At 47.5% G+C, this 12,386-nt stretch overlaps 1 protein-coding gene across 3 annotated transcripts in view; it reads left to right on the top strand.

The window, feature by feature from the left end:
- LOC130355965 (multidrug and toxin extrusion protein 1-like) overlaps nucleotides 1-12,386 on the top strand; it is a 94,793-nt gene that overhangs the window by 26,900 nt on the left and 55,507 nt on the right. For all 3 annotated transcript variants that reach the window (XM_056556903.1, XM_056556904.1, XM_056556905.1), the window contains 2 exons: nucleotides 70-167; nucleotides 2,674-2,771. In XM_056556903.1, coding sequence (XP_056412878.1) covers nucleotides 70-167; nucleotides 2,674-2,771 — 196 coding nt within the window. The remainder of the gene's footprint in view (nucleotides 1-69; nucleotides 168-2,673; nucleotides 2,772-12,386) is intronic.

Here is a 12,386-nt window from a genome sequence, read left to right as displayed (position 1 = left end):
GTAAATTACGTGGTAAAAATGTAGTATAAAAATGAAATGGGGATACATTTCTAATGTTTTGTTTTGCAGGGAATTGTTAAAACACAGATCATTACCAGCTTTATAGCAAATGTTATAAATGCACTCGTGAATTATATCTTTCTCTTTCAACTGGAACTTGGAGTCATGTAAGTACATCTACTATAATTTGCCATGTAACTGATAAGTTATCTTAGTCTAAACATAGGCTTTTAACTGGGATCTACAGAAGTGTAGGAAATAGCATTTGTGTCCTTCCTTGCTTAAAAATGGCAATTGATCAATTCTTACACCAAAAGCCAGAAAATCGTCAAAGAAGTCAAATCCTTACTGCTCTGTGACAGAGGACCTCATAGTTATGGTCTACAATATTATTTCTTGCCATGCCCTTTTGATTGACGAAAATAATAAAATTATAGGATAGACTTGACACGGTGTCTGAGGATGTCCTGTGGTATCTGGCACCAAGATGTTAGAAACCTGTAAATTTTGTAAGCTGCAAAAAGAGGGCCTCCATGGATCAGACTTGTTTTTCCATCACATCAGATTATGAATTACATTGAGATTTGGGTAATTTGAAAGCCAAGTCACCACATTGAGTTCTCTGTCATGTTTCTCAAACCATTCCAGAACAATGTTTGCAATGTGGCAGCGTTCATTATCCTAAAGAGAGGCCATTGCAAATAGGAAACGCTGTTGCCATGAAGGAGAGTGTTTAGTTACAAGGTTTAGGTACAGTAGGTGGTATGTGACAACATAAAAATCACATTAATACCAGAACCCAAGTTTCCCACCAGAACATTGCTCAAAGCATCACAGTGCCTCCACCAGGTTGGCATTTTTCACATGCACATGATGTAAAAGATAACTTTATTATTCTAAACAGGCTACTTTCTTCCATTGCTCCATACACAGTTGCAATGTGCTGTTTGTTCTGACTTCTTTCATAGCAAACATTCATTTTTATGACATTTCTGCAACAGAAGCAATTCTGTTGTTCACTTCACACATAACTCATTTAGACTTGGACCCCAAGGACACTTGCTGATTCACCGATTGTCCTTTCTTGGACTATGTTTGGTATGTACCAACCACTAAATGCTATGAATAACCCAGAAGACCTCCTATTTTGAAGGTGATGTCAAGCCATCACACTTTGGCCCTTGTCGTTGTCGCTTAGATCCTTACACTTGCCCAATTTTTGGCTTCCAGCACATCAACTTTGAAGGAAATCTGTAAGCTCTACTTGCAACTTGTAAATTACAGATATAGCTGGTCAAATAAATATTGAACATGTCGCCATTTTCCTCACTTAATATATTTCCAAAGGTGCGATTGATGTGACATTTTTACCAGATGTTGTTAACAACCCAAGTAATACATACAACGAAAGCAAAGCAAATAAGCTCAGAAATGGGCCTCGAACAGATGCTCTTTGCAAAATTTCTGAGTGTAATGAATTATCAGAAGAGTTGTCCAAGAGCCAAGGACCACATATTGAGAGCTTGCAAAAGACCTGGAATAAACAGGTACTATTGTCTTAAAGAAAACAGTAAGTAATGCATTCTGTCACCATGGTCTGTATGCACGCTCACCACATAAGACTTTATTGCTGGATGAAAAGCATGTTAAAACTTCTTTAAAGTTTGCTGCACAACATTTGGAAAGGTCAATGAAATACTGGGAAAATATAGTAAGGTCAGAAGAGAGCAAAATTGAACTGTTTGGATGGCACAATACACACCATGTTTGGAGGAGAAATGGCACTGCACATCACCATAAAAACACCATACCGACAATAAACTTTGATGGTGGGGCTGCTTTTCAGCAAATGGTACTGATAAACTTTAAATTGAAGGAAGGATGAATGGGCAAATTCATATTCTTAACAAAAATCTGCTGCCATCTACCAGGAGGATCAAGAGAATCAAGGGTGGACATTTTAGCAAGACAATGATCCCAAACATGAAGACAAGGAAACTCAAATGGTTTCACAGAAAGAAAATAAAGCCTCTAGAATGCCCCAGCCAATCACCTGACTAGAATCCCATTGAAAATCTATGGAAAGAACTGAAGATCATGATTCATAGAAGAGGCCCACAGAACCTTCGATATTTGAAGATTGTTTGTGTAGGAGAATGGACCAAAATTAAACCAAAGCAATACATGTGACTAGTTTCTCATAACGTCGTGAAGTTGCCATTACCAACAAAGGCTTTTGTACAAAGTATTATATAAATATCAGCAAGCGTGTTCAATAGTTTTTCCCTGTGTTACTGGTTTTGCTTTCTTTGTATGTATGGATTACTTGGGTTGTTACAAACATCTGGTGAGAAATATATTTAGTAAGAAAAATGGTGACATGTTTAACACTTATTTTACCCACTGTATTTATTGATCGGTAATTATGCATAATTGTAAAGTTCTCCTTTCTACTTAGTATATTATCTAGGACATAGCAAAGGAGGGCTGGTGGGATATGTACCCTGGGTGTTGGTTTGGGGGAACAACAAACCACTTGCCCAGGTATTAGGATACAAGAGTTGGATAGTGAATTGAACGGTACAAGATAGAAAGATTAGCTATAACTGTATATAATAAATCTGTTGTTTATTATGTTAAATTGTTGTTGAAAATTATTAATTTCTTTTACAGAGGATCAGCATGGGCTAATACTTTTGCACAGTTTTCTCAAGCCACAATCCTATTTTTATATATTCGAGTGAAGAGACTACATGTAAATACCTGGGGAGGTACTTTTTAAACTTATTGAATCAATAATACAGACAAGAGAAAATAAAGGGATGCTGTATAAAAGACAAAGGGGGAGATTTATTAAAACCTGTATAGAGAAAAAGTTGCCCAGTTGCTCATAGCAACCTATCAGATTGCTTCTTTTATTTTTTAGAGGCCTTGTTAAAAATGAAAGAAGCAATTTAATTGTTTGCTATGCTCAATTGGTCAACTTTTTCTCTGCACAGGTTTTGATAAATCTCCCACAATATCTTTAAGGAAGTAATTAGTCAAATCCACCAGAAGAAACATTGTGTATACCCAAAAGAACATATTTCTTAAGACTAAGACAGATGCATCCATCCAGGGAGACAGAGGCGTAGCTATAGAGGTAGCAGTCGCACCAGGGATCTGGTGCCTAAAGGCGCCCCAAAGCACATCTTTTTGATTGAAAGAGCTTTATTTTCCGTTCAGTCATTACAAGTCTTACAATAAATTACAGTCACACAAAGCATAATAGTACAATACACAGCAAAGGTTCCCTAAGCTATACATCGGACACCATGCTACTCTAACATTCAGCTCAATCCTGCAATAGAAAGGTACAAGAGATCAAACAAAAACCAATAATGATCGGGGCAGGGGGGTGAGCGACTATGTGGGGGTAGGGAGGGGGCGGATCACAGGGCCAAACTGTTGGGCTGTATCTTCAGGGAGTCATGGGAGAAGGAGAGGGGTCTTCACTCCTCTTCTTCCTCATCAACGGCCGAGCTGTCCAAGATGGAATAGTCTCTAAGCAGGTTCTTGATGAACCTGCGGCAGTCCCGGACGGACATGTTTTCCCTGTTGATCACGAGGCGGTTCCTGGCAAGCCACACTGCGTCCTTAAAACAGTTCATAAGGCGCCAGGCCTCCTGGATGGCCTCCACGTCGTGGGTCCCAGGGAACAGGCCGTAAAGCACCGAATGGTACGATAGGCAGCTCCTGGGGACTGAGTCTCTGAGTTCATGTTCTAGGGCGTCCAACAGACCCTGTGCAAAGGGGCACTGCCAAAACACGTGGAAAGATGTTTCCTCCACGTAGGGGCAACGGGGGGCAGTACCGGGTCTTGCACAGGTTGCGGGCATGCATGAATGACCTGAGAGAGAGACCTCCCATGACGGCCATCCACGACAAGTCCTTGTGTCCATTGGTAAGCCGCTTTGAGGCCACATTGTTCCAAACTGTCTCTGCAGTGGCTGCGGGGAGTCCCGGAACCAGCTCGGTCAAGTCCTTAGCTCGGATGAGCTTGTGGATTGTCTTCGGCTTCCATAGGTCGGGTTTCAGTCCTTCCAGCTGGTGCTCCCTCACAAACCGGACAACATCCCCATAGAACCAGGGAGTGTTCCAGTTGTAAGGGATGGAGCTGTCCCACTTGTCCCAGCCCAGCTGTCTCCAGAGGGGCATGAGAAGCAAGCGAGACATGGACCTGCCCGCTGAGCCAGTCTTTTCAACAAGAGTCCGCTGCACCGTGACACATGCAAGGGAGGCCCTCAGCAGAGCGGGGATGTCGGGTATTCCCTTCCCACCCTTGCGGGGTTCCTTGTACATCACGGTCCTCTTGACTCTGTCCATTTTGCCCCAGACGAAGCCAAACACTGTCCGGGTGATGGCCTTGCAAACGGTGGTATGGGGAGGCCAGGCCTGTGCGGTATATTGGAGCACAGGCAAAACTTCACTCCGCAGGACAAGTGCCTTGCCTTCCATCGTGAGCTTTCTGGAGCTCCACAGTCCGATCTTCGAGTTTATCCTTCCTAGTCGGTCTTGCCAAGACTTAAGGGCCGCTCCTTCCTTCCCGAACCAGACTCCAAGAATTTGAATGAAGTCCGGCTTAACCGTAAAGGGGAAGGGGGCGGAAGAAGCCAGGTGCCATTCCCCGAAGAGCATGGCCTCCGACTTCCCGCAGTTGACTTTTGCCCCCGAAGCTCTGCCGAAGTCCTCGCAGGTCTGGACGAGTGCAGTCACCGAACGCTGGTCAGCGCAGAAGACGGTCACGTCGTCCATGTAGAGCGAGCACTTGACCTCGTGGTGATCTGGTCCTGGTGCGGTGATCCCTCTGATCTCTCCATTCTGCCGGATAGTCTCAGCGAAGAGCTCTATAACACAAACAAAAAGGAGAGGTGAAAGAGGGCAGCCTTGTCTAACCCCTGAAAGAATAGAAAAGGGGTCAGTCTTCCAGCCGTTCACCAACACCGTGCTGTAAATGTCAAAATACATAACGTTAACAAAAGAGCAAAACATCTTCCCCAGACCCAGCCTGCGCAAAACCCTGTCCATGAATGCGTGGGAGACACGGTCGAACGCCTTCTCCTGATCTAAGCTGACCAGGGCGGCGCGGCCCCCGCGGTCCTGGATGTAATGGACCGTGTCTCTCACAAGGGCAAGGCTGTCAGCAATCCTGCGGCCAGGAATGCTGCAGGTCTGGTCCGGATGGACGATCTGCCCCATGACAGGTTTCAGCCTGTTGGCCAGCACCTTGGCGAGGATCTTGTAGTCCACGTTCAGGAGAGAGATGGGACGCCAGTTTTTCAGGTCACATCTCTCCCCCTTCCGCTTATACAAGATCGTGATCATCCCTTCCCTCAACGACGTAGGCATTCTGCCCCCCACCACCATCTCCTCGTACACCTCCAACAGGTCCGGACAGATCAGGTCACCCAGCGCTACGTAGAGCTCGGCCGGGAGACCGTCACTGCCCGGGGTCCTGCCGGGCTTAAAGGATTTAGCGGCAGAGAGCAGCTCCCCCACCGTCAAGGGATCGTCCATAGCCGCCGCACCTGCGGGATCAACAACGTTAGTGACACCTGACAGGAACCTCTCGGCGGCTTCGGGGTCGGATGACTTGGGGGCGTAGAGGTTGCTGTAGAAGTCGTGGACGACCCCCATCACTTCCTCCTTGCCGCTCCTCATGTGTCCGGTCTCATCTCGTAGCTCAGTCAGGGGCGTGTGGCCGGCATGGAGCTTCCTGAAAAAGAAATAGTTACATTTCTCACCCTTCTCCAGGTTCTCCACCTTGGAACGAAAGACGATTCGCTTGGATTCCTCCTCAAAGTGCCTTTTCAAGCTCTTTTTGGTCTCCTCCAGCTCCTCCCTGACGTCCCAGCCACACTGGAGCAGGTCCTGCAGGGACCGCAGCTCGCGCTGCAGTTTCCTCAAGTCCCACTTCTTCGCACACGCCTGTTGTCTGCCTTTTGCCTGAAAGAAACAACTGAATACGACTTTAACATATTCCCACCAATCGCTGATGCACTTGAACAGACATTTGTCATTTCGCCATACAAGGTACGCATCCCTAAGTTCCTCCATGACCTCCCTCTGCTCCAACAGGGCACAATTCAACTTCCAGGAGCCTGGGCCAGGTGGGAATCCATGGCCCAGAGTCCCCCGGAATCGAATGGCCCTGTGATCAGAGAAGAAGCAGGGGACCATAGAGTACGACACCTTTCTGACTGCTCTCGAAGTGAAGATGAAGTCTATCCGAGAACGGAGCGAGCCATCGGGGCGGCTCCACGTATAGTTTACGGAGCCGTTCCCGATGGACCCGACAACGTCCTGCAAGGATGCCTCCGTCACCATCTCAATCAGCAGTTTAGACGTCACGTCCAGGTTGGCGGATGTGCCAGAACTGCGCCCGTCCACCTCAATGGGGCAGTTGAAGTCACCACCCAACACTACTGCCCTAGTGGTGGCGAGTTCAGCCCGCAGGGCCTGGAGAACCTCCAGTCGGACATCCCTCTCAGGGGAGGCATACACGTTGATGAGCCGCACGGGCTCACCCGCCCAGGAACCGTCTGCGACAAGAAGTCTGCCACAGACGAGCTCCCGGACGGAATCAAGTGCAAAGTTACCTCCCCTGATCAGGATGGCCACCCCCGCAGACCTATTGTCGCCCCCACCAGACCAGTAGGAAGGGCCGTGAGGCCACTGCCTGGCCAGATGGTTGTAAGACCTAGAAGCAGACAAAGCACATTCCTGCAACATGTAAACATCACACCTCTGGGAATCTAAGAACGTAAGAACAGTCTGAAATCTAAACCAAGCTCTAATACTCCTCACATTAATGCAGAAGATGTTGAGATCAGCCATGGGAATAAAAAGAGAGGTTAGTTCTGATACTAGTTACCAGTCTGGTCGGACGGGTCCTCTTCTCTGGCGCCTGTCGGCTCGTGTGGCTTCTCGTAGCGCCCTTCCAAGAACTCGTCGTAGACCGTGTTGGACGGAGTGTCCAGGATTTTCTTGACCTCTGGGTCCTGCAGCAGCTCCTCCATAGATTGAGCTTGGACTGGCTCTGCTTGGACTGGCTCTGCTTGGACCTGCTCCACTTGGGCCTGCTCCATCACCTCCTCTCCTTCTGAAGCTTCAAGGCTCTCGCAGACCTGCTCCATCTCCTCCTCCTCATCTGAAGCTTGAGGGGTCTCGCAGGTCTCGATTATCTTTCTTTTGTGGGACTCTTCTGATGCGTTGTCCCTTCCTTTCCTCTTCCTCTGTATGGTACCTGGGGGAGGAATCACAGGAAAGTCCTCCGAAGGGCGGGCACCAGCAGCTGGAGGGGGGTTAGGTGCTGCTGGGCCAGGAGAGAAAGGAGGCTGGGTGGGGCGGGGGGCAGGAGAGAGTGCCCGTGCAGGGGAGGACGGGGCAGGGGTGGGCCGGGCAGGGGAGGACGGGGCAGGGGAGGACGGGGCAGGGGTGGGCCGGGCAGGGGAGGACGGGGCAGGGGTGGGCCGGGGTGGGGTACGGGGGGCAGGGGTGGGGCGGGATGGGGCAGGAGGGGCAGGGGTGGGACGGGATGGGGCAGGAGAGGCAGGGGTGGGACGGGATGGGGCAGGGGTGGGGCGGGATGGGGCAGGAGATGGGGCGGGAGGGGCAGGGGATGGGGCGGGAGGGGCAGGGGAGGGGCGGGACAGGGCAGGGGTGGTGGCTTTCGCCTTCTTACCCTCCTTGGTCGGCTTGGCCATCCGTGGTGTTGGCTCCGGAGCTGGGGCTGGCTTCGGTGCTCTCGCTGCCACAGATGCCCATGTTCTCTCCCTCTGGGGGCAGTCCTTGTAGCTGTGGGCTGCCAGTCCGCAGAGGTTGCAGGTCTTGCTCTTGGGGCAGTCCTTGGTCGTGTGACCTGTCACACGGCAATACCTGCAGGCATCCTCCGTACAGTCCTTGCCCTCGTGGCCCATCTTGCCACATCTCCTGCAGGTCTGCGGCATGTCCGGGTAGAAGATAAGTCCTGTGGAGTTGCCCAAGGAAAATGTCATTGGCAGGTGCTGTAGTCCGTCTGGAGAAGCAGGGTTCTTGTTGAGTCTGACGACCACAGACCACTTGCAGGTCCAGTATCCGAGTGAGTTCAGGATGCGGGTGGGCTCCCTCACCACGGTGCAGAAGCGCTTCAGGAAGGTCGAGATGTCCGTGCCTGGGGTGTGTGGGTTCCGCATTGAGACCGTCACCCGCCTCTCCTCTCTTTGAATAAGGCAGTTGCCCACAAAGCGAGAGAAAGGGGATTCGGGACTCGCCGCTTTCACCACCTCCCAGTATCTTCTACAGGTCCCAATGGTGGCAAAGGTGATGTAGAAGATTCCCGAAAAGAAGGTTGCTATTCCCAGGGTGTCAGCCGTGGGGAAGCCTTGATCCGCCAGCATCTTCTTGCAGAACACGTCGTGGGACATGTCCGGCACCCTTCCGTCCACGGGCTTGAGCTTCAAGGCAACAGTCTGCCTCATCCAGGGCTCCAGGGTTGGAGCTTCCAGGTTAGGCATTCTGCTGCCCTTCTGCCTTGCTGTGGTGGAGTTTGAAGCTTGCTGTGGTTGGGGCTGGACCTCCAGGCCTTGCCCTGCAGCCTCCTGGGTGGACTTGCTGGTTGAGGCCATGGCTTCTTCCAGCAGGCTCTTTTCCGCTTCCTTGCTTGCTTGTGGAGAGAGGCTTCGCAAAGTCTTCTTTCCCGGGTGGGAGGAGCTATGCAGATCCGGCCCCCGGTGGGAGGAGCTATGCAAATCCTTCTCCAGAGGCAGCGAGTTTCTTCGAAAAGATTCTGCGCCGCCTTCCTCTTCGCCGCTGTTCCGGAATTCACCGCCAATTCCCTTCTTCCAGGTTCTTCGTCGGCTTCTTCCGGAGCTGCAGTCTTCAAGATCTTCTCCTTCTTCAGATGTTCCGAGGCAGGCAGGAGACGATCTTCAGGTGGTATGCTCTAGAGAAATGCGGTTCTAATAAGAACGAAAAGTACTGCAATCGTACTACGCAAAATCTCTACCACAATGCTTGGAGTTCTTCAGACCGTAGCGATCATGGTATCTCCCCAAAGCACATCTACCCCATTAGAGACCAGTAATATAATTGCCATATGGGACCCTGTTGCAGATTTTGTATCAGGGCCCAGAAGCTACAAGCTACACCTCTGCAAGGAGGTAAAAGCCTAGTGTCCCAACAGCATGACTGTATGCCCTGTTTGCCTGTTGTGTGACTGAGTAAACTCCAATGGGCGATGTTAAGCTGCAGGACCAGCACACACCTGAAATGGCAGGATGCCGGACAGGTCTCCAGGCACATCTAGCAGGCTCGTGGTGAAGCCGGAGTCTGATTTTTACCTGACATTTATGACCACTGGGCACTGGCATAGTCATTATCAGTAGGATTAAACTAAGAGCTATGTATACTAGCTGGTAGCATCTGTTTACAGAGTGATTAACAGACCTGGTCATGTGAGTAAATTCACTTATTATTTCTTCTGTGGCTCATTTAAGTGGGACAGCTTATTTGCACTATAATACCTTTGGTGGCATGATGGATGTCTCCATGATTTTTTTGTTCATGTGGATAGAAACACGTTGGGAACATGCATGTTTATTTGTTGACGCAATGTACAGCTACCAGGTATTATCTCCAGGTTATTCATGTCATTGTTAAATATCTTCTTTTGGGTATCCACATTGTTTCTTCTGGTAGATCTGACTAATTAATTAATTAAAGATTTGGGGGGAGATTTATCAAAACCTGTGCAGAGGAAAAGTTTACCAGTTGCACATAGAAACCAATCAGATGCTTCTTTTATTTTTCAGAGGCTGTTTTAAAAATGAAAGAAGCAATCTGGCTGCTGTGGGAAACTGCAAATCTCCCTTATGTGTTTTATACAACACCCCTTTTTTCTCTTATCTTTATTCTATGCATTACTGTGGGGTTTTCTTTTATTAGGCATAGGTGTGGCCCTAATCATTTACATGTACCAATTGAACCGATAATATATTTCATAAATATGAAATTAACCTTTTCCCAAATGTAACCACATTATTTTGTGCCAAACATATTACATCTCAACAATTGTCAATCTATATTTGATTCGAAGTGCAGATGCCACAAAACCCGGATAAAAACACTTAAAGTGTACCTTTTATTTCAGGTGACTTTTCAAGCTAAGCTGTCCTGTGTATGTACAAGAGGAGCAGCACTATCTCTGCCCATTATATAACTTGCATATGGTGTTTTTTTTTATTTCTGCTTCATTTCTAATTTGCAGTTCTCCCAGAGCTGATGAGGGGAGTTCTCTCCTTGCATTATATGAAGGAAGTACAGAAAATACGGGGGTTCTGTATCCCAAGCGCTACTGTTGGATAGAGTCAATAGGCCAATAGGTACACAGGATGCTTTTTATTTCATTCATACATGAAAAGTACAACTGAACAATGTGTTTCGGCGTGCTCTCACGCCTTCCTCAGGTCCACAATATGAATTTTGCGGCTTCCAGTGAGTGGGTTCCTGTTGCCGCCAGGACTCAGGAACCCACTCACAGGACGCCATAAAATTCATATTCTGGACCTGAGGAAGGCGTGAGAGCACACCGAAACGCGTTGTCCAGTTGTACTTTTTATGTACGAATGAAATAAAAAGCATCCTGTGTCCCTATTGGCCTATCGATTCTATCCAACAGTAGCGTTTGGGATACAGAACCCCCATATTTTCTGTACTTCCTTCATATATAGCCATTTCCGTTGCCCTGCCTTGGGCACAACGTACAAGGGGGTACCAAGCAACAAGCTGTAACGATCCACCCCACACTATTCCAGAGCCGCGCCATATACGCCGCACTGCTCTTAGAGGTCAGTACCACTGCACAGGTGTGGTGGTGGGGTCCTTTTTATCTCTCCATTTCCTACCAAGAGGTACAGAACCTACTACGCCAGAGAGCGCCCCGCATTTTTTCTTCTTTTCCTCCCTTTCTCTCCTTGCATTAATAGGTGTAAAGGGGTTATCCAAAAATAGAAATACAGAGTTAATTTATTTTAAAAAACACTCCACGTCTGTCTTCAGGTTGGGTGTTGTATCACAACTTGGCTCCATTCACTTCAATGGAACTGAGCTGCAGAACCACACCCAACCTGGAGACAGACTGGGAGCGGTTTTTAATCCCTTAAGGACTCAGCCCATTTGGGCCTTAAGGACTCAGACAATTTAATTTTTACGTTTTCGCTTTTTCCTCCTCGCCTTCATATAACTATTTTATATTTTCATCCATAGACTAGTGTGAGGGCTTGTTTTTTGCGCGATCATTTGTCCGTTGTAATGCCATCACTCACTTTATCATAAAATGTATGGTAAAAAAATAATATTTGTGTGGGGAAATGTAAAAAAAAAATGCAATTTTGCTAATTACTGTTGCGCTGAAAAAAAATTGCAAACTTTCTAACCAAATTAGTACTTTTAAAATCCCCCTATTTTAAAGACCTATAACTTTTTCATTTTTCCGTATAAGTGCCGTGATCTGTACTTTTTATTGATACCATATTTGCTTCTATAAAACTTTTAATACATTTTTTTATAAATTTTTTGGGGAATAATATTTTATAAAAAACGTTGTTCACCGTACGGTATCATTAACATTATATTTTAATAGTTCAGATATTTACCAAATATGTATATTTAATTTAATTTAATTTTTTTACACTTTTTGGGGGTGAAATAGGGAAAATGGGACAATTTTCGTTTTTATTAGGGGAGGGGTTTTTCACCTTTTTTTTCCTTTTATTTTTACACTTTAATAGTCCCCATAGGGGACTATTTATAGCAGTCATTCGATTGCTAATACAGTGCTATGCATAGGACATGGCACTGATCAGTGTTATTGGTCATCTTTTGCCCTGGTCTGCTCGATCTCAGACCAGAGCAGAAGATCCGTGGAAGGCAGCGGACTCAGGTGAGGGGTCCACAGTCTGCGGTTCTGGATGATCGGATCGCCTAGGCAGTGCTGCGGGCGTTCCGATCATCCATTTTAGTGACCGCACTGTCGCAGATGCCGTAATCTGTATTGATCATGGGATCTGAGGGGTTAATGGCGGACATCCGCGCGATCGCGGATGTTCGCCATCACTGACGGGTCCCTGGCTGCTATTAGCAGCCGGGACCTGCTGCGCATGACCCGAGTATCGCTCTGATGCTCGCGGGTATGTATAGGACGTAAATGTATGTCCTGGTGTGTTAAGTACCAGCTCACCAGGACGTACATTTACATCCTGCGTCGTTAAGGGGTTAAAAGAAATTAGCTCTGTTTTTCTATTCCTGGATAACCCCTTTAAATTGCTTGTCTTGCAAACACAGAACAAAGTTGAGCTGATTTTTAGAGA

This window comes from Hyla sarda, chromosome 2 (genome assembly GCF_029499605.1).
Source record: "Hyla sarda isolate aHylSar1 chromosome 2, aHylSar1.hap1, whole genome shotgun sequence".
Classification (NCBI taxonomy): domain Eukaryota; kingdom Metazoa; phylum Chordata; class Amphibia; order Anura; family Hylidae; genus Hyla; species Hyla sarda.
Note: the sequence above shows the minus strand (reverse complement) of the source record. Positions and strands in the feature narration are given on the sequence as shown.